The sequence below is a fragment of the Otolemur garnettii genome, unplaced genomic scaffold (assembly GCF_000181295.1).
Source record: "Otolemur garnettii isolate 467f Iridium unplaced genomic scaffold, OtoGar3 scaffold00011, whole genome shotgun sequence".
NCBI lineage: Eukaryota > Metazoa > Chordata > Mammalia > Primates > Galagidae > Otolemur > Otolemur garnettii.
In genome coordinates, this window is record NW_003852406.1 from 17,318,636 (window position 1) to 17,337,015 (window position 18,380).

The following is an 18,380-nucleotide window of genomic DNA, read 5'->3' on the forward strand; positions in this document are numbered from 1 at the left end:
CAGGCCATGCAGAGCCTCAGAAGCCCTGAATTAGGAGTTTGTCCCAAGAACCATGGGAAGCTGTGAAAGAGTTTGAGGTGAGAGACAGATGGATCCAGTCACTCTGTTTCACTGCATTTGTTTTGGGGCTGCTGCTGTCTTGGGGAGCACCAGGGGGCCAGAGTGGGGCTGAGTCCTGAGCCAGCTGGTCACCAGAGCCAGCAAAGGCCCTTCCCGCCTGCAAACCAGCTGTCCTGGCAGGGAGTGGGGTGGATAGTGAGCCAGGCAGCCAAGAGGCAGCGGCGCCTGACAGGTGTCCTCTCTCTCCCAGCAGGTAGGCAGGGTGGCCCTGCACTGGGCTGCGGGCGCAGGGCACGAGCAGGCAGTGCGGCTGCTCCTGGACCACGAGGCTGCTGTGGATGAAGAGGATATGGTACGCAGCCCTCACCAAGGCGCATCTGTGGGTTGTGTCTGTCTGGGTCTAAGAGCCAGCTGCTGAGATTGCTGCTGGCACAGAGCTGCTCAGGTGCAGAGTAGGCAGGAAATCACAGCCCTCAGAGAAGCGACACTGATCCACTTTTCTCTCGTGCTGTGATTAAAGAGCTCTCCACTTTCAAGGGCCTTTCAGTTCCTCAAAGAGCCTTTTTAGGTCCTCGTGATACCATGTGGGCTGTGGAAAGGATAATCAGGGGGATTGATAAAGGCCTGATTAACAGTCACCAGAAGGAAAGTCTCTCATGATATGCTGCAGGGCTCTGCCCTGGCTAACACTGTAACCAAAGACTAAGACTAACAGTCTTTTTTTTTTTTTTTTTTTTGAGACAGAGGTAGAGAGCTGTGACATCACAGCTCACAGCAACCTCAAACTCTTGGGCTTAAGTGATTTTCTTGCCTCAGCCTCCCTAGTATCTGGGACTACAGGCACCCGCAACAACACCCGGATATTTTTTTTGTTGCAGTTGTCATTGTTGCTTGGCTGGCCCGGGCTGGGTTCGACCCTGCTAGCCTCAGCGTATGTGGCCAGCACCCTGCCCACTGAGCTACGAGCACTGCCCAAGACTGTCTTAACAAACTGACAGGCAGCGGTTGTTGAGCAAGAACACTGGAGAATCCACAAAATTATCTCTACAGGCTTGGGAAAAGGGATGAATCTGACAATGACATTTGATAGAGGGATATACTTAAGGATCTCAATTTCTTTTAATTTATTACTAATTTATAATTTTTGTAATGGAGTCTCACTTTGTTACGGTCCATCTAGGGCTGTGGCATCATAGCTCACAGCAGCCTCAAACTCTTAGGCTCAAGTGATCCCCTTGCCTCAGACTCCCATATAGCTGGGATTGCAGGAACCCACCATAATGTCTGGCCTTTTTTTTTTTTTTCAGAGTTGGGGTCTCACTCTGGCTCAGGCTAGTCTTGAACTCCTGACCTCAAGCAATCTACCCGTCTCGGCCTCCCAGAGTGCTAGGATTACTTATTTTTTATATTTATTTATTTATTTTGAGAGAAGACTCTCAAAATTATTTATTTATATTTTGAGAGAAGACTTATTTATTATTTATATTATTTATATTTTTATTATTTAAATAATTTATTTATATTATTATTTATATTTTGAGAGAAGACTCTCACTCTGTTACCCAGCCTACAGCGCCATGGTGTCTTACTCTTGCTCAGGTTGGTTTCCAACTCCTACTCTTTGTCCACAGATACCAGTGGCAGTGGTTCTCCCACTTCTGCCTCCCAGAGTACTAGAATTATAGGTGTGAACCACATGCCCTTCCTGGATCTAAATTTAAATTAAAAAAAACAAAAACAAAAACAAAAACTATGAACTTTTCTGCAGAGACTTAGTTGTCCGTGAGTAGTTTGCTTTGTTCTTACTTCTTTTTTTCCCCTTTTTGAGACAGAGCCTCAAGCTGTTGCTCTTTGTAGAGTGCTGTTACGTCACAGCTCACAGCAAAAAGCTCAAACTCTTGGGCTTAAGTGATTCTCTTGCCTCAGCCTCCCAAGTACCTGGGACTACAGGCTCCTGTCACATCGCCCAGCTATTTTTTGTTATTGTTGTTATTGTTGTCCTTGTTGTTTAGCAGGCACAGGCTGGGTTCCAACCCACCAGCCCCGGTGCCTGTGGTTGGTTGAGCTATGGGAGCTGAGCCTAAAGTCTCTATCTTTTTTCATAGCTGAATAAGTATTCCACGGCATACATATACCACAGTTTGTTAATCCATTTGTGAGATGATGGGCATTTGGTGATTGTGAATTGAACTGCAATAAACATTCTAGTGCAAATGTCCTTATGGTAGAATTATTTCTTTTTTTCTGGGTAGATACCTACCAATAGGATTGTGGGATCAAATGGAAGCTCTCGTTTTAGCTCTTTGAGGATGCTCCATATTTCTTTCCAAAGAGGCTGTATTAGTTCGCAATCCCACCAGCAGTGTCAAAGTGTTCCTTTCTTTTCATATCCATGCCAGTATCTGTAGCTTTGGAACTTTGTGATGTGGGCTTTTCTTACTGGGGTTAGGCGATATTTCAGGGTGTGTTTTGTTTTGTTTTGTTTTGTTTTTTGAGATAGAGCCTTAAGCTGTCACCCTAGGTAGAATGCCATAGCATTACACCTTACAGCAATCTCCAACACCTGCCACAATGCTTGGCTATTTTTTGGTTGCAGCCGTCATTGTTGTTTGGTGGGCCTGGGCTGGATTCGAACCCACCAGCTCTGGTGTATGTGGCTGGCACCTTAGCCACTTGAGCCACAGGCGGGGAGCCTTCAGGGTGGTTTTGATTTGAATTTCTCTGATGATTAGGGATGATGAGCTTTTTTTTTTTTTTTTGAGATAGAGTCTCACTCTGTCACCCTGGGCAGAGTGCTATGGCATCATAGCTCAAAGCAACCTCAATCTCTTGGACTTGAGCAATCCTCTTTTTTTTTTTTTTTTTTAAGAAACAGAATCTCACTTTGTTGCCCTGGGTAGGGTACTGTGGCATCACAGCTCACAGCAACCTCCAGCTCCTGGGCTTAGGCCACTCTCTTGTCTCAGCCCCCTGAGTAGCTGTGACTACAGGCACCTACCACAACACCCAGCTATTTTTTTGTCGCAATTTGGCGGGGGCCGGGTTTGAACCTGCCACCCTTGGTATATGGGGCCAGTGCCCTACTCACTGAACCACAGGCGCCACCCTTGAGTAATCCTCTTGCCTCAGCCTCCCAAGTAGCTGGGACTACAGATGCCCTCCACTACACCTAGCTAATTTTTCTATTTTAGTAGAGAGGGTTCTCTCTTGCCCAGGCTGGTCTTGAACTCCTGAGCTCAAGCGGTCCACCCAGCTTGGTCTCCTACAGCTAGGATCACAGGCATGAGCCAACACAATGAACATTTTTTCATGTTTGTTGTCCATTCATCTGTCTTCTTCAGAGAAGGTTCTGTTAATGTCTCTTGCCCACTTATAAATGGGGTTGTTTGCTCTTGTTGATTAGTTTGAATTCTCTATAGATTCTAGTAATCAGGCCTTTGTCAAATTCATAGCATGCAAATATCTTCTCCCATACTGAAGTTGTTGGTATGGTTTAGTTGTGGTACCCTTAGCTGTACAGAAGCTTTTCAGTTTGATTATGTTCTATTCATTTATTTTTGGTGTTGCTGAAATTACTAAGAGGATCTTCTCTCAAAATCTTTTCCCAGGCCAGTATTCCTAGCACTCTGGGAGGCCAAGGAGGATGGATAGCTTGAGCTCATGGGTTCGAGACCAGCCTGAGCAAAATTGAGACCCCTGTCTCTACTAAAAATAGAAAAACTGAGGCAAGAGGATCACTTGAGCCCAAGAATTGGAGGTTGCTGTGAGCTATGACGACATGGAACTCTACCCAGGGTGACAGCTTGAGACTGTTGCCAAAATTAAAAAGAAAAAAATAAATCTGTTCCCCGGGCCAATGTTGTTAAGAGGTTTTTTTCTGGTAGAGACAGAGTCTCTCACTTTATCACCCTTGGTAGAGTGCCGTAATATCATAGCTCACAGCAGCCTCCAGCTCAGCTCCTGGGCTTAGGCGATTCTCTTGCCTCAGCCTCCCGAGTAGCTGGGACTACAGGCGCTCGCCACAACACCTGACTATTTTTCTTTTTGCTGCAATTTGGCCGGGGCTGGGTTTGAACCCACCACCCTTGTCGGTATATGGGACTGGTGCCCTACCCACTGCACCCTACCCACTGAGCCACAGGCACTGCCCTGTTGTTAAGGGTTTTCCCCACATTTTCTACTAGAATTTTTATTTTTTTCATGTCTTAAAATTAAGTCTCTTATTTGGCTAGAGTCAATTTTTGTTAATGGTGAGAGATGTAGGTCCAGTTTCAGTCTTCTACATGTGGCTAACCTGTTCTCCCAGCACTGTTTATTAAATAGGGATTTTTTCCCTCCAGGGTATGCTTTTTTGGTTTGTTTTATCAAAGATCAGATGGTGATATGTGTCTGGGTTCATCTCTAGATTCTCTATTCTATTCCATAGATCTATATCTCTACTTTTGTGCAGTACCATGCTGTTTTGATCACTGTAGATATTTAGTATAATCTGAAGTTTTAATATGAGGCCTTCAGATTCTTTTTTTTTTTTTTTTTTTTAGAGATAATCTCACTTTGTTGCCCTCAGTAGAGAACTGTGGCGTCATAGCTCACAGCAACCTCCAGCTCTTAGGCTTAGGTGATTCTTTTGCCTCAGCCTCCCTAGTAGCTGGGACTACAAGTGCCTGCCACAATGCCTGGCTATTTTTTTGTTGTTATTGCAGTTTGGCTGGGGCTAGGTTTGAACCTGCCACCCTTGGTATATGGGGCCAGCACCCTACTTACTGAGCCACAGGTGCCACCCCAGATTTGTTTTTATTTCTTAGAATTGCATTGGCTATTTGGATTTTCTTTCTGGTTCCGTATAAAATGAAGTACTATTTTTTCAAAGTTCTTCAAAGTTTGATGTTGGTACTTTGATGAGGATTGCATTAAATCTGTAGATCAGGTGGTGCCTGTGGCTCAAAGGAGTAGGGCACTGGCCCCAAATGCCAGAGGTGGCGGGTTCAAACCCAGCACCGACCAAAAACTGCAAAAAAAAAAAAAAAAAAATTTGTAGATCACTTTGGGTAGTATGGACATTTTAACAATGTTGATTCTTCCCAGGTATGTTAACATCTTCTGCTATTTTTTTCCTTAGGGTTTCTTAGTTCTCTCTGTAAAGATCCTTCATGTCCTTTGTTAGGCATATTCCCAGGTATTTCATTTCCTTTGAAGCTACTGTGAAGGGTATTGTGTCTTTGATTTGACTCTCAGCTTATCTGTTATTGGAATATTGAAGGCTGCTGATTTGTGGACATTGATTTTTGTATCCTGAGACATAACTGTATTCCTTGATCACTTTCAGGAGCCTTGAGGTTGAGTCTGTGGGGTTTCATAAGTATAAGATTTTATCATCAGCAAAGAGACTTTGACCTCCTCTGTTGCCATTTGAATACCCTTGATATCCTTCTCTTGCCTGATTGCATTGGTTAGAACTTCCAGCGCTATGTTGAAGAGCAGTGGTGATAGTGGACATTCTTGTCTGGTTTCAGTTCTAAGTTGAAGTGTAAAAGAAACAATTCTCTCTGTATTTTTTTTCAAACAACAATAAATAAGTTTTGAAAAGTAGGATAGCCTGGGGCTTGCCTACTTTAGTAACAGGTGGGTAGGGAGCCATGTTGTTGGACGGTCTCTAGTGATGTGGGGCTGGGGGAGACTGTGAAGTATCCCTGGGCTCTGGCCCCCCAAACTTTCCCTCCCCCAGTCCTGAGCCTTCACCCTTGTTGTTCCCACACTCCTGTGGACTATTCCCTCTGGACACTGTCCATGCCCATCATTTCCTTCCTTGTGTAGCCAAGATCACAGGAGAACTGTTAACCCACAGTTCTCGATAGTCTACCAGGGGCTGAGCTCTGGCCAGTGCCGTGTCTCCTGGCCTCTTTGGCTCCAGCTGAGGCTACTTCCAGACCCCATTTGAGGCTCCATTCCAGCACCTTCTCCAAGATTTCTAGAGGAAGAACTTAAATTCTTATGGTCACTGTTGGTTCTTCCTTTCAGCTTTTTTTCAACTTTTGTCCTCTTGAAATTCTGCAGATAGTTCTTTATCTTCACCCTGGTGTCAACCCTCACTGTGGTACTTCTCTGCAGTTTCCAGAGACTCCATTCATACAAGGCTTGTGGTGCGGGATGGCTTTCTAAAATGAGAAGGAAAGAGGACTTACATCACACACACAAACAACATAAAAATCATGACATTTTCTCTTTGACTTTCTGTTCTATAAAGTCCCTTACCCTTTCCTTATCGTGGCCCCAGCCTCTGCTTCCCCTCCTCACGCCATGCCATCCTTGCCAACACCACACTCCTCCCTGCCACCAAATCTCTGCCTCTAGCTAGAGCAGAGCAGTGAAACTCTGGGTGCTCAGAGTCTGCTGCCCAGTCAGTTCCCCTGGGGTTTCACCTTTCACCCACACTCAGTTTCCTACCTATGAGGAGTTTTGGTGCCAGCCTCTAAGACACCTTTCCTGGTATTCCTCACAAAGACTTCTTACGGAGCTACACCCAGGGGGGACAGTGAAAAACATCCCCAGGAGGGCTCTTACCAGATAAAAGATGCCTGCATGCTCTCCATGTGTCCAGGGCATGACTTTGGAGGCCTGGGGGTGCTCTTCACAGGGAAGAAAAGACTCAAGGGAGGTGGGAGCAGGGGCCACTCACACACAGCACCCCACCACAGCTGAGATCGGTGAAGGGGGCTCTAGTGACCCCAGAGCACTGTGCAGATGTCTGAGAGCAGGTGCAAGGCTGCCATCAGAAGAGGCCCAAGACATATTTTCAGTTGTTTCAGAGGACCATGGGATGGAAATTATAGGGGTGTGGATTTCAATAGATAGTAAGAAGGTGCTGTAGATGTAAGCTGTCTGCCTTGAAGACATTTAAACAGTCAATTCTCAAATGCCAGGCCAGGATAGGTCCTCACCATTTATAGCAAATCAAGTGGCTCAAACCTGTTATTCCAGTGCTTTGGGAGGCCAAGGTGGGAGGATCACTTGAGGCTGGTAGTTCGAGACCAGCCTGAGCCAGAGTAATACCCCATCTCTACAAAAAATAGAAAAATTAGCCAGGCATGTTTCAGCGCCCTTAGCACAGTGGTTATGGCATGGGCCACATGTACTGAGGCTGGTGGGTTTGAACCTGGCCCGGACCAGCTAAACAACAATGACAACTGCAACAAAAAAATAACTGGGGGCGGCACCTGTGGCTCAGAGGAGTAGGGCTCTGGCCCCTATGCCGGAGCTGGCGGGTTCAAACCCAGCCCTGGCCAAAAACTGCAAAAAAAAAAAAACAAACTAAAACTGGGCACTGTGGCTGGTGCCTGTAGTCCCAGCTATGTGGGAGGCTGAGGCAAGAGAATGACTTAAGCCCAAGAGTTTGAGGTTGCTGTGAGCTGTGATGCTATAGCACTCTACTAAGGGTGACATAGTGAGACTCTGTCTAAAAACAAAAAAAACAATTAGCGAGGCATGGTGGCTGAGGGAGGAACATCACTTGGTCTGAGGACTTCGAGGTTGCAGTGAGCTATGATGATGCCACTGTACTCTAGCCTGGGTGACAGTTAAGACCCTGTCTCAAAAAAGAAAGAAGGAAAACAAAAACAATGTAGGGTGTCATTCATGAAGTTCTATTTGTAAGGAATACATATATTCTGAGATTGGTTCCTTCCAAATTTTTTTGTTTTAGAGTGGCCTTTCTTGGGGGCTTGATGAGGCAGGTCGTGCCTATAATCCAAGCACTCTGGGAGGCCAAGGTGGGAGGATCTTTTGAGCTTAGGAATGGAGATCAGCCTTAGTAAGAGCAAAACCCTGTGTCTACTAAAAATAGAAAAATTGGCTCAGCGCCCACAGCTCAGTGTTTAGGGCACTGGCCACATACACTGGGGTTGGCAGGTTTGAACCTAGACCGGGCCTGCTAAACAACAAAGACAACAACAACAACAAACAGCCGGGCATTGTGGTGAGCACCTGTAGTCCCAGCTACTTGGAAGGTTGAGGCAAGAGAATCGCTTCAGCCCAAGAGTTTGAGGTTGCTGTGAGCCTTGATGCCACAGCACTCTACTAGGGTGACATAATGAGACTCTGTCTCAAAAATAAAATAAAATAAAAGTAGAAAAATTAGCTGGGTGCTTGTAGTTCCAGTCATTTGAGAGGCTGAAGCAAGAGGATTGCTTGAGTCCAAGTGTTTGAGGTTGCTGTGAACTATGAGGCCATGGCACACTACTCAGGATGACAGAATGAGACTCTGTCTTAAATAAATAAATAAATACATACATAATAAAATGGCCTTTTTTTTTTTTTTTTTTTTGAGACAGAGCCTCAAGCTGTCCCCCTGGGTAGAGTGCCGTGGCATTACAGCTCACAGCAACCTCCAACTCCTGGGCTCAAGTGAGTCTCCTGCCTCCGCCTCCCAAGTAGCTGGGACTACAGGCGCCCGCCACAACACCCGGCTATTTTTTGGTTGCAGCCGTCATTGTTGTTTGGCGGGTCCAGGCTGGGGATTCGAACCCGCCACCTTAGGTGTACGTGGCTGGCGCCTTAGCTGGTTGAGCTATAGGCGCCGAGCCAAAATGGCCTTTCTTTATGAAATAATGATGAAAGTAAATGCCAGCTGTTTTATTTTAAAATTTCATTTAGCCAAAAAAAAAAAGTTTGCAATAGTATATTAGCTTCTATTTTAAAAAATTTCTAGTCTTTAAATTCCTAAAGCTTGGGGGCAGTGCCTGTTGCTCAGTGGGTAGGGTGCCGGCCCCATATACTGAGGGTGGCAGGTTTGAACCCAGCCTGGGCCAGCTAAAACAACAAGGACAACTGCAACAAGAAAAATAGCCAAGCGTTGTGGCAGGTGCCTGTAGTCCCAGCTACTTGGGAGGCTGAAGCAAGAGACTAGTTTAAGCTTAAGAGTTTGAGGTTGCTGTGAGCTGTGATGCTGTGGCACTCTACCGAGGGTAACATAGTGAGACTTTGTCTCAAAAAAAAAAAAAAAATTCCTAAAGCTTGGTGCTCCTGCAACTGAGTGGCATTTATGGTCCCTTCCAGTCATATGGTTTTGCCATGGGACTCAGGGCCCAGGTGGCACAGCCACGCCTCCTCGCATTCTCTCACTCCTCTGTGTCCTCTCCCCTAGTTTGGGATGAATGCGCTTCTCTTGTCTGCCTGGTTTGGCCACTTGCGGATCCTCCAGATTCTGGTCAGTTCCGGGGCCAAGATCCATTGTGAGAACAAGGTAAGGCCTCAGGGGCAGGGCAGCCCCCCACCCCGGCCCTACCCCTCTGCTCCCCCAGCTTCAGGTGCACAGTCTGCCCCACCTCTGCCCCTGCTTTTTACGTGTCCTTTTTGGCCTCCCACCCACCTGTCCCTGATCACTTACTACACAGCTATGTTGGGACAGTCCCCAGCCCTCTGGCCGGCCCCCTTATTTGCAAGAGAGGAATCAAAGTGATGTCCTGAGAAGGTAGTTGGGAAGATTAAGTGAGAGGGAGGTGGGGGCTCCTCTCCCTTCCTTCTGGGCCCTGCCTCCCTTGTGGTCATTGTGGTGGGGAGGAAGGACCGAAGCTCCATTTACCAACCTTGGGACTTTGGCCGAGTTACTTTATCGCCCTGAACCTCAGTTTTCCCATTTGGAAATGGGGATGCTGGTACCTGCCCTAGGAACTGTGGGGGGACAAGGGCAGTGCTGTGTACAGTGCCTGGCTTGGTGCCCAGTACATGTGGGCACATGCCCCCCTTTCCACTGGTGTGCACTGTGGTTTGAGGGAGGTGGGCCCTAGTGAATCCCTGGAATCCCTTCCCCTGTGTTTCCCCTTTTAAGGTGTCTGTGGCCCTTAGGAAAACGCAAACATTTCCGGGCCAAATGCCATCAGCTAGGAGTTCCCACCAGGGTTCTTGGAGAAAATTCAGGGCACCTATGAACTTGGATCAGAAAAAAGTGCATGTTTATTTTCACTAACTTCTACCTGAAAATTTAGCATTTCTTTTAATGATGATGAATATAGGTAGCATTAGTAACTGTAACTTTGTAACCAATAGGAAGTGTGGTTATTTTTATATCATATTAAAGTCTTTGCAGTTATCTCATTAACAAAATACTTTGAAATAATGGCAGTCATTAGACCTGTCACTAGATCTTTTTGTTTAATGGATCAATATGGAAGCACATAATGTTACTAGATTGAAAACTTGCTTTTTAATGTTTTGATAACTCTATTTTAATATAATTGGTTTCCTTTTATGGTAAATAGAATAATGGCCCCACTGAAGATGTCTATCTCCTAATCCCTAGGACCAAAAGGCATTTGGCAGGTGTGATTAAGTTAAGACCTTGAGGTGGGGAGATTACCCTGGATTATTCACACGGAGTCCTTTTAGGGGACAAAGGGAGACAGGAGGGACAGAGAAGGAAGAGAGATAGAGGAAGTGGAGGTTGGAGTCATGCTGGCCCTGAGCCTCTAGAACAGGCGTCCTCAAACTACAACCCGTGGGCCACATGCAGCCCACCTAGGACATTTATCTGGCCCACCGGGTGTTTTTGCCATCACTGCCTGTCCTGTTTAGCAGCCAACTCGTCCCGGGGCCTGCAGTCCAGCAGCCCTCCAATGGTCTGAGGGACAGTGAACTGGCCCCCTGTTTAAAAAGTTTGAGGACCCCTGCTCTAGAAGGCTGGCAAATGGATTTGTTCCTAGAACTTCCAGAAGAAACGCAACCCTGCCAACACATTTTAGGCTTTTGTCCTCCCATACTGTAAGAGAATAAATTTGTGCTGTTTAATTAAGTTTAGGGTAGCTTGTTACAGCAGCACTAGGAAACTAATACACCATTGTAAGCCTATGTATTTGATTAAATTTTTTCCCATATAATTTATTTTTGTATTTAAGTAAGTATTATTCTGAGAAGGGGTCCATAGGCTTTATTTATTTATTTATTTTTGAGATTGAGCCTCAAGCTGTCGCCCTGGGTAGAGTGCCATGGCGTCACAGCTCACATCAACCTCCAACTGAGGTGATTCTCTTGCCTCAGCCTCCCAAGCAGCTGGGACTACAAGCGCCCACCACAACGCCCGGCCATTTTTTGGTTGTAGTTGTCATTGTTGTTTGGCAGGCCTGGGCTGAATTCGAACCCACCAGCTCTGGTGTATGTGACTGGCGCCTTAGCCGCTTGAGCTACAGGCTCTGAGCCCATAGGCTTTATTAGATGTCAAAAGGGCAGTGGCAAGTAAGAAGTCTGCCTCTTGTCATAGTTAGGATTGTGCTGGCTGTGGCGATAATGCTCCCAGAGAAGGCTGCCCCTACGTGATGGCTCCAAGCTGCAGTCAGGAGGTGAGGGGGTGAGGGGCCAGCAGGAGGGTGCTCTGTGAAAATGCTCAGGTTCAAGCCCAGAGTCCTCCTGTCTGGTCCTACCTGCCTGGCCTGGAGTGACTTTGGAGCTCAGTGGCCCTGGAAATACAGTGGCTGTCTTGATGGAATTTGCTCTAAATGCAGAGCTGTGAGTGAGCTTCAGTGTTCAATCTTGGGGGCCAGGCCATCTGTGCACCTCATACACAACCTTGATGTCACTGGAGTTAAACTTAGGTGCATGGTAGAAGTGTCAGATGAACCCAGATTCAGGTCAACTGAAAACAGTTGCACCTTGATCTGCTCCCCGCTGAAAGCTTTCAATCTCTTGTTCAAGGCCTTCCCTGAAGGGATTCCTTTCACCTTTAGATGCCACCATTACAGTCTATTTCTGCTACTGCCCTGAAGCTTTCCCTTTACCCTGCTGTTTACCTGGCTCTCCCTTGCCAAGCATTGGTGATATTTAAAGTTCTACTGAACTATAGAGGATTTTTTTTTTTTTTAAGACAGTCTTACTATGTCAACCTCGGTAGAGTGAGGTGGTGTCTCAGCTAACAGCAACCTCAACCTCTTGGGCTTAAATGATTCTCTTGCCTCAGCCTCCCAGGTAGCTGGGACTACAGGTGCCCACCACAATGCTAGGCTATTTTCTTGTTGCTGTTGTCATTGTTGTTTAGCTGGCTTGGGCTGTGCTCGAACCTGCCAGCCTCAGTGCATGTGGCTGGTGCTGTAACCACTGTACAACGGGCGCTGAGCCTGTCTGCTGGTTTTTTTTTTTTTAGACACAAAGACTCACCTTGTCACCCTTGGTAACAGGGTGCCATATTATACTCAAAACAACTCCAGCTCTTGGGCGTAGATGATCCTCTTGCCTCAGCCTCCCAAGTAGCTGGGACCACAGGCGCCCGACAACTCCCAGCTATTTTTGTTGTTGTTGCAATTTGGCAGGGGCCAGGTTTGAATCCGCCCTACTCACTGAGCCACAGGTACTGCCCACTGTCTGCTGTTTTTCTCATGATTAGTTTGGGGTTATGGATTTGGGAGGAATTCCACAGAAGGAAGTGCCCACCTCATCCCTTATATCAGAGGGTACCTAATAACATGAATGCACACATCTAAATTTTATGCTTCCTGAGATTTGGCCACTGGCAAGATATAAAACATTGTTTTATTGATTTTTTTTGTTGTAGTTGTATTGATTTTTGTGACCCATTGTTGGGTTACAATCTGCTACTTGGAAAACAGTGCTTCAAATAATCTGACCTTAATGCAAAGGGAGATACATACTCTGAGCCATAAACGTAGGCTTTGTAAGCCTCCCTCCTTTAGTTATTGCTTCTAAACTCAGGGAAACTTCTTCCTGTCTACCCCATACTCCCAACCCAGGCCACCTCCCTCTAGTCCCTGCAGATCACCCCTGCACTCAGTCCTCTCTGGAAGGTTAGGAGGTCACCTCGTAGAGATATACACTGGGCACTCAGTCACCTGTGTTTTTATTAACTGCTGTATCAAGGGAGGCAGATAGATGCCTAGAACCTTCTTAATTTTTCTGTGGGGATGATCCAGGGACTGCTAGTGCTGTATGACCTTACCTTACGTGTTTGAATCTTTTTTCAGCTTATAAAATACTTTGGTTTATAAACTGGTCCTCTCAGTCACCAACTGAGATGGTCAGGGATTATTATCCTAATTAGAGACATATGTGAAAACGGAGGCTCAGAGAGGTGGAGGTGACTGGCCCAGGACCACAAGCTGATGAGTGCCAGAGCTGGGATTTGAACTCTGGCATCCCAACTCCCATCGGCCTCTCTGAAGCTGAGTGTGCACCAAAGTGGGTCATCCCAGGGGCCCATTCATCACTGACAGCGTTGTTTTCATGGACAAGCTGTGCTCTGGTTCCCAAACGCTCGCCACCTGGAAGACAGGCAGTGTGTGAGAAGGGCTTCCCTTCACAGAGTGCAGGGATTATCCTGGGCTTGTTTCCAGGATGGCCTGACCTTACTGCACTGTGCAGCCCAAAAAGGCCACGTGCCAGTGTTGGAGTTCATAATGGAGGACCTGGAGGATGTGAACCTGGACCACACAGACAAGGTGAGAGCGCCTCAGGGCTACTTGTCCTTCCCTGGGCTAGGGTCTCCTTGGGCCAGTCTGGCCCACTGATTTACCACACTCCTTGAGAGCAGCCTTTGATCTGTGGACAGAGTCCCTACCTGGGTTTGCTGGTCTGGAAGAGGTGTGGGGCTACAGAGGAGCAGAATGTAGGCAGAGCATAACCCCTTGCTTCAGAGAGGCCCTTAGGTGGATTAGAGAAGGGAGCCACTGCTTTTTGCTTCCTGGAGGGTGGCATTTGGCGAATGAATTAGATTTGTGGGTAAGATTGGAGATCAGGGGTGGGGGACCAAATGGAGGAGAGAGCCTTTCTAGAACTTTAGAAGTGGGAAAGGGCTCTAGTGTGAGTGCTAGTGGACCAGAATCTTGGGTGGAAAAGCCTGGGGGTTCCCGGGGGGCCCTCTCCAGATCCTGAGCCCCAGCCTGAGGAATTTGTTGTTTAGTGGGCAGCAGGGAGGCACCTAAGGATCTGAGTAGGGAGGGACCTCCCAATAAGTGACTCTTGTTGGGAAATGGGGTCTGGCCTTCCAGGCAGGTTGTATGGGGCAAGGGAAGAAGAGAAAAGAATCTCTGGGGCTGGGTGGTACCTGTGACTCAGTGGGTAGGGCGCTGGCCCCATGTACTGAGGGTGGTGGGTTCAAACCTGGCCCCGGCCAAACTGCAACAAAAAATAGCCGGGCGTTGTGGTGGGTGCCTATAGTCCCAGCTACTTGAGAGGCTGAGGCAAGAGAATCACCTAAGCCCAGGAGTTGGAGGTTGCTGTGAGCAGTGTGACGCCACGGCACTCTCCTAAGGGTAACAAAGTGAGACTCTGTCTCTACAAAAAAAAAAAAAAAAGTCTAAGAAAAAAAAAAGAATCTCTGGGGTAGGGGGGCCACTGCAATGCCACAGTGGCAGGGGAAACAGAGGCAGGTGGACAGAGCGGGGCTGCCCACTGACTGGGGGAGGAAGGTTCATGCTCTTTCTCTTCCCTGCCAGCTGGGAAGGACGGCATTTCACAGGGCAGCTGAGCACGGGCAGCTGGACGCTGTGGACTTCCTGGTGGGCTCTGGCTGTGACCACAGTGTCAAAGACAAGGTACTGTACCCCTGAGACCTGGGCTCCTGACCAGGGTACAACAAATCCCCACTACCTTCCAGGCTCTGGCTCCTCACCTGTGCCTACTTCTGACTCCCATAGTGCTGGAGGGGCAGAGGCCCAAAGACCAGAGTGTGTCTTATGTCCATCTGGTAGGCCTTTTAGCAGCACATGTTATGGGCCAGCTCTGTGCTACGTATGGGTTGGTAGCATAAAGATGCCCAAGACATAGTTTCTCACTCCAGGAACTCAGCACCACAATCCTAGTTGAGAGCTGTGATCCAGGATAGCAGATCTGGTTGATTGGTGGTGCTGCCTGGTGTGGGTTGGGCAGGACTGTGGTCCACTGGGGTCATCTGTTGTTAGGGGATGGTAGCCACATACCCACTGGTCATTTGCCTTCTTTGTGATTTGGTGCTCCACTGTGGTTATGGCAAAAGTAGAATACCAAGGAGGAAGCAGCCTATTCGGGGTGGAGAGCTTGTGAGCAGGATTTTGCCAATCAGAGAAAGAGTGAGGGATCAGAAGGAACCCTGCAAGTGACTCTTACCAATCGACTGTTGTAAATCGTCACGCAAAATATGTTGCAGCAAATTGTAAGTGATGCTTCCAACAAAGGGATGAGCTCCATATTAATCTGTTGAGTAAGGTGCTTGGCCTGGGTAAGGGAGTTCTGTTTATTTTGTAGAGACAGAGAGCTCACAGACAAGGATCCTAGAAGGAGTCTTTATCAAAGGCCAGTTCAACCTTCTTATTTTGCAGCTACTGAAACAGGCCCAGAGAGGGGGATGCTGTAGCCAAAGTCACACAGCAAGATACAGGTAGAGCTGGGTTTGGAACCAGCATCCTGATGCATAACCCTGTGCCTTCTCGCTGCGGCATGTCATCTCCCGGGGCACTGACCTCCATGGGATCTGGTTGAGTCTGTCCACACTCATCTTTTTGTGATGAAAAGGCTGCATCAGGGCCTAAGACTCGGGTCAGGTTGGGCTTCTTTCATTTAGGAAACATGGGCTGAGTAGGTTCTGCCCTGTGCCAGGCACTGGGTGTACAGAGAGGGGAAAGGACACCCCCCACCAGGACAGGCTTATGCAGGAGGCAAAAATGACCTCAAGGCCAGGAGAGCAGGAGCACCAAAAGCAGAGAAGGAGAAAATCTGGCTTTGATGAACTTATCCAGGACCTTGCAACTAGAAATTCTACAGAGAAGATTTTGAAATGGCATTACCTGGCTGGGCGCAGTGGCTCACACCTGTAATCCTAGCACTCTGGAAGGTTGAGTCAGGAGGACCTCTTGAGCTCAGGAGTTCAAGACCAGCCTGAGCAAGAGCAAGGCTCCATCTCTACTAAAAATAGAAAAACTAGCTGGGCATTGTGGTGGGTACCTGTAGTTCTAGGTACTCAGGAGGCTGAGGCAGGAAGATTACTTGAGGCCAGGAATTTGAGGCTTCTATGAGCTCTACCTAGGGGACAGAATAAGATTCTGTCTCAAAAAAAAAAAAAAAAAATTACCCCTGTTAAGTTTTGTGTTTTGAGGCTGGGCACTGTGACTCAAGTGGCTAAGGCACCAGCCACATATACCTAAGGTGATGGGTTCGAATCTAGCCCAGCCCGCCAAACAACAATGACAGCTGCAACCAAAAAATAGCTGGGCGTTGTGGCGGGTGCCTGTAGTCCCAGCTACTTGGGAGGCTGAGGCAAGAGACTCGCTTGAGCCCAGGAGTTGGAGGTTGCTGTGAGCTGTGATGCCACGGCACTCTACCCAGGGCCACAGCTTGAGGCTCTGTCTCAAAAAAAAAAAAAAGTTTTGTGTTTTGGGGTTAGCAGTGTTTTCCATTTGAATTTTGTTTGGCACAATAGGTTTTCAAGGTCTGCTAGGGAAGACAGACCTGTCAGAGCCAATGACAAGATGGTTATCCCACGTGTGCTGTAATGAACCAAAGGGAGGTATTGAGAGCCCAGAAAGAGCGATTAATTCTACTTGGAAAGGCGACCGTCGCTGTCAAAGCCTCACAGAGGTGGAGATGTTGGGCATCCCCATGGGTAGAGGGGAGAGGGCACCAAGCCCAAGACCAAGGCTGCTTTCTTCCTGGCTCTCCTGGCTCTGAGCCCCCTGCCCTGCCGCAGGAAAGTGTGAGTTAGATGTCTCTGCTTGCCACCTGCAGCTGCAAATGGCAGGATGTGGATATTCATAACCCAGTAGGAAGAAGAAAGCCCCCCAGCTGGCTGGTCTTTACACCTTGCTAAGTGGGGGCACATGTCGGCCCCTCACGGTTCACTCTCCTTTGTGTCTCTCTGAACACAAAGACTTCACGCTGTGGCTGCTTTTCCCACACTGAGCTTGCTGAGCCTTGCTAGGCTGCTGTGTGCGTGTCAGCAGAGAGGGGTTGGGGAGGAGCAGAACAAACAAAACTGTATGTATTAATATGCCAGTGTGATGCTCATGTAGGAAATTTAAGTGTTTCATCTTTGGTGCCTTGAGATAGCGCTAGCTATTTTATTTATGTGTAGGTTTATGATTGAGGGTGGGCATGTTTCTAACTACTCTAAGTATCAATTGCTTTGGCTTTAGCATATGTTCACATCTTCACTGAACTCTAAAGGTCTGTGCTTCATTGTGATTGCCTTGATCCTCTCCTTTATTTTTGATTGTTTATTTATATTTAGAGACAGTCTCATTCTGTCACTCAGGCTAGAGTGCAAGGGCACGATCATAGCTCACTGCAGCCTTGAACTCCTGGGCTTGGGAGTTCTCCTGCCTCAGCTTCCCGAGTATCTGAGAGTACAGACACATACCACTGCTCCTGGCTATTTTAAATTTTTTGTAGAGATAGAGTCTTTCTGTGATGCTTAGGCTGATCTCAAACTCTTGGCCTCCCAAAGTGCTGGGATTGCAGGTGGGAGCCACTGCACCTGGCCTGATCCTTACCTTAAGAAGGTATTGAGACAGGCCAGGGTGGAGGGAGGAGCTTGAACCATGGCCTGCTCAGCTAGGCTACGTCCCAGGCGTCTTCTGGCGAGATGAATAGCCAAAGCTGGATCTTTTCTTCTAGATGCTGTTGTCGGTTCCGGGGGTGCTTGCACTGGCCTCCATCTGTGCTGCTTCTTTAGGGACATTCCTTTCTTTGGCCACTTCCAGCTGCTTCCCTTCTAGGGCCTTTTCACCCCTCCAGGTCTGCAGTGAGATGCCTTTGAAGGACAACCCCAAGCAGGCTCACCTCAGCAGGGGCCACTTCTAATACAAAGGACATGGTGCCCTCCTTAATGCAGCCACTTCTCTTGGCCCTGTCACTGTCACCTTTAGACTTTCCAAGCACCTACCAGTCCTCTGGAAGCCAGAGCTTGACACAGGTCAAGCTCTTCACACAATCCCCTGGAGACCTTGTCACATTATTGACTCACTGGACCAGTATCTACTAAGTGTCTTCCATGAGCCCCAGGCCCTATTCTAGGAACTTGGGGAAACTTCAGAGAACAGAATAGATGCACAGCTCTGCCCTGGTGGCACTTATGCTCCAGGAGGAGGAGTCAGATACAAAGAACAAGCACAGCGTACCCTCATGGGCACAGGGTGTTAGCAGGTGGCCAGTGCTGTGGGGAAGAGAAGGAAAAGCAGGGCAGGAGAAGGGGCTCAGGAAGACAGGGGTGTGCTCAGGGAAGGTCACCCCTTCTATGAGAAGCCAGCAGTCTTTTTTATTTTATTTTATTTTTTGAGACAGAGCCTCAAGCTGTTCCCCTGGGTAGAGTGCAGGCATCACAGCTCACAGCAACCTCCAACTCCTGGGCTCAAGCG

At 47.7% G+C, this 18,380-nt stretch overlaps 1 protein-coding gene across 1 annotated transcript in view; it reads left to right on the forward strand.

Annotated features, from left to right (window-relative positions):
- The window catches only part of ANKDD1A (ankyrin repeat and death domain containing 1A), a 48,603-nt gene that overhangs the window by 6,818 nt on the left and 23,405 nt on the right, over positions 1-18,380 (forward strand). The window contains exons 3-6 of the mRNA XM_003784650.1: positions 314-412; positions 9,200-9,298; positions 13,389-13,493; positions 14,490-14,588. Coding sequence (XP_003784698.1) covers positions 314-412; positions 9,200-9,298; positions 13,389-13,493; positions 14,490-14,588 — 402 coding nt within the window. The remainder of the gene's footprint in view (positions 1-313; positions 413-9,199; positions 9,299-13,388; positions 13,494-14,489; positions 14,589-18,380) is intronic.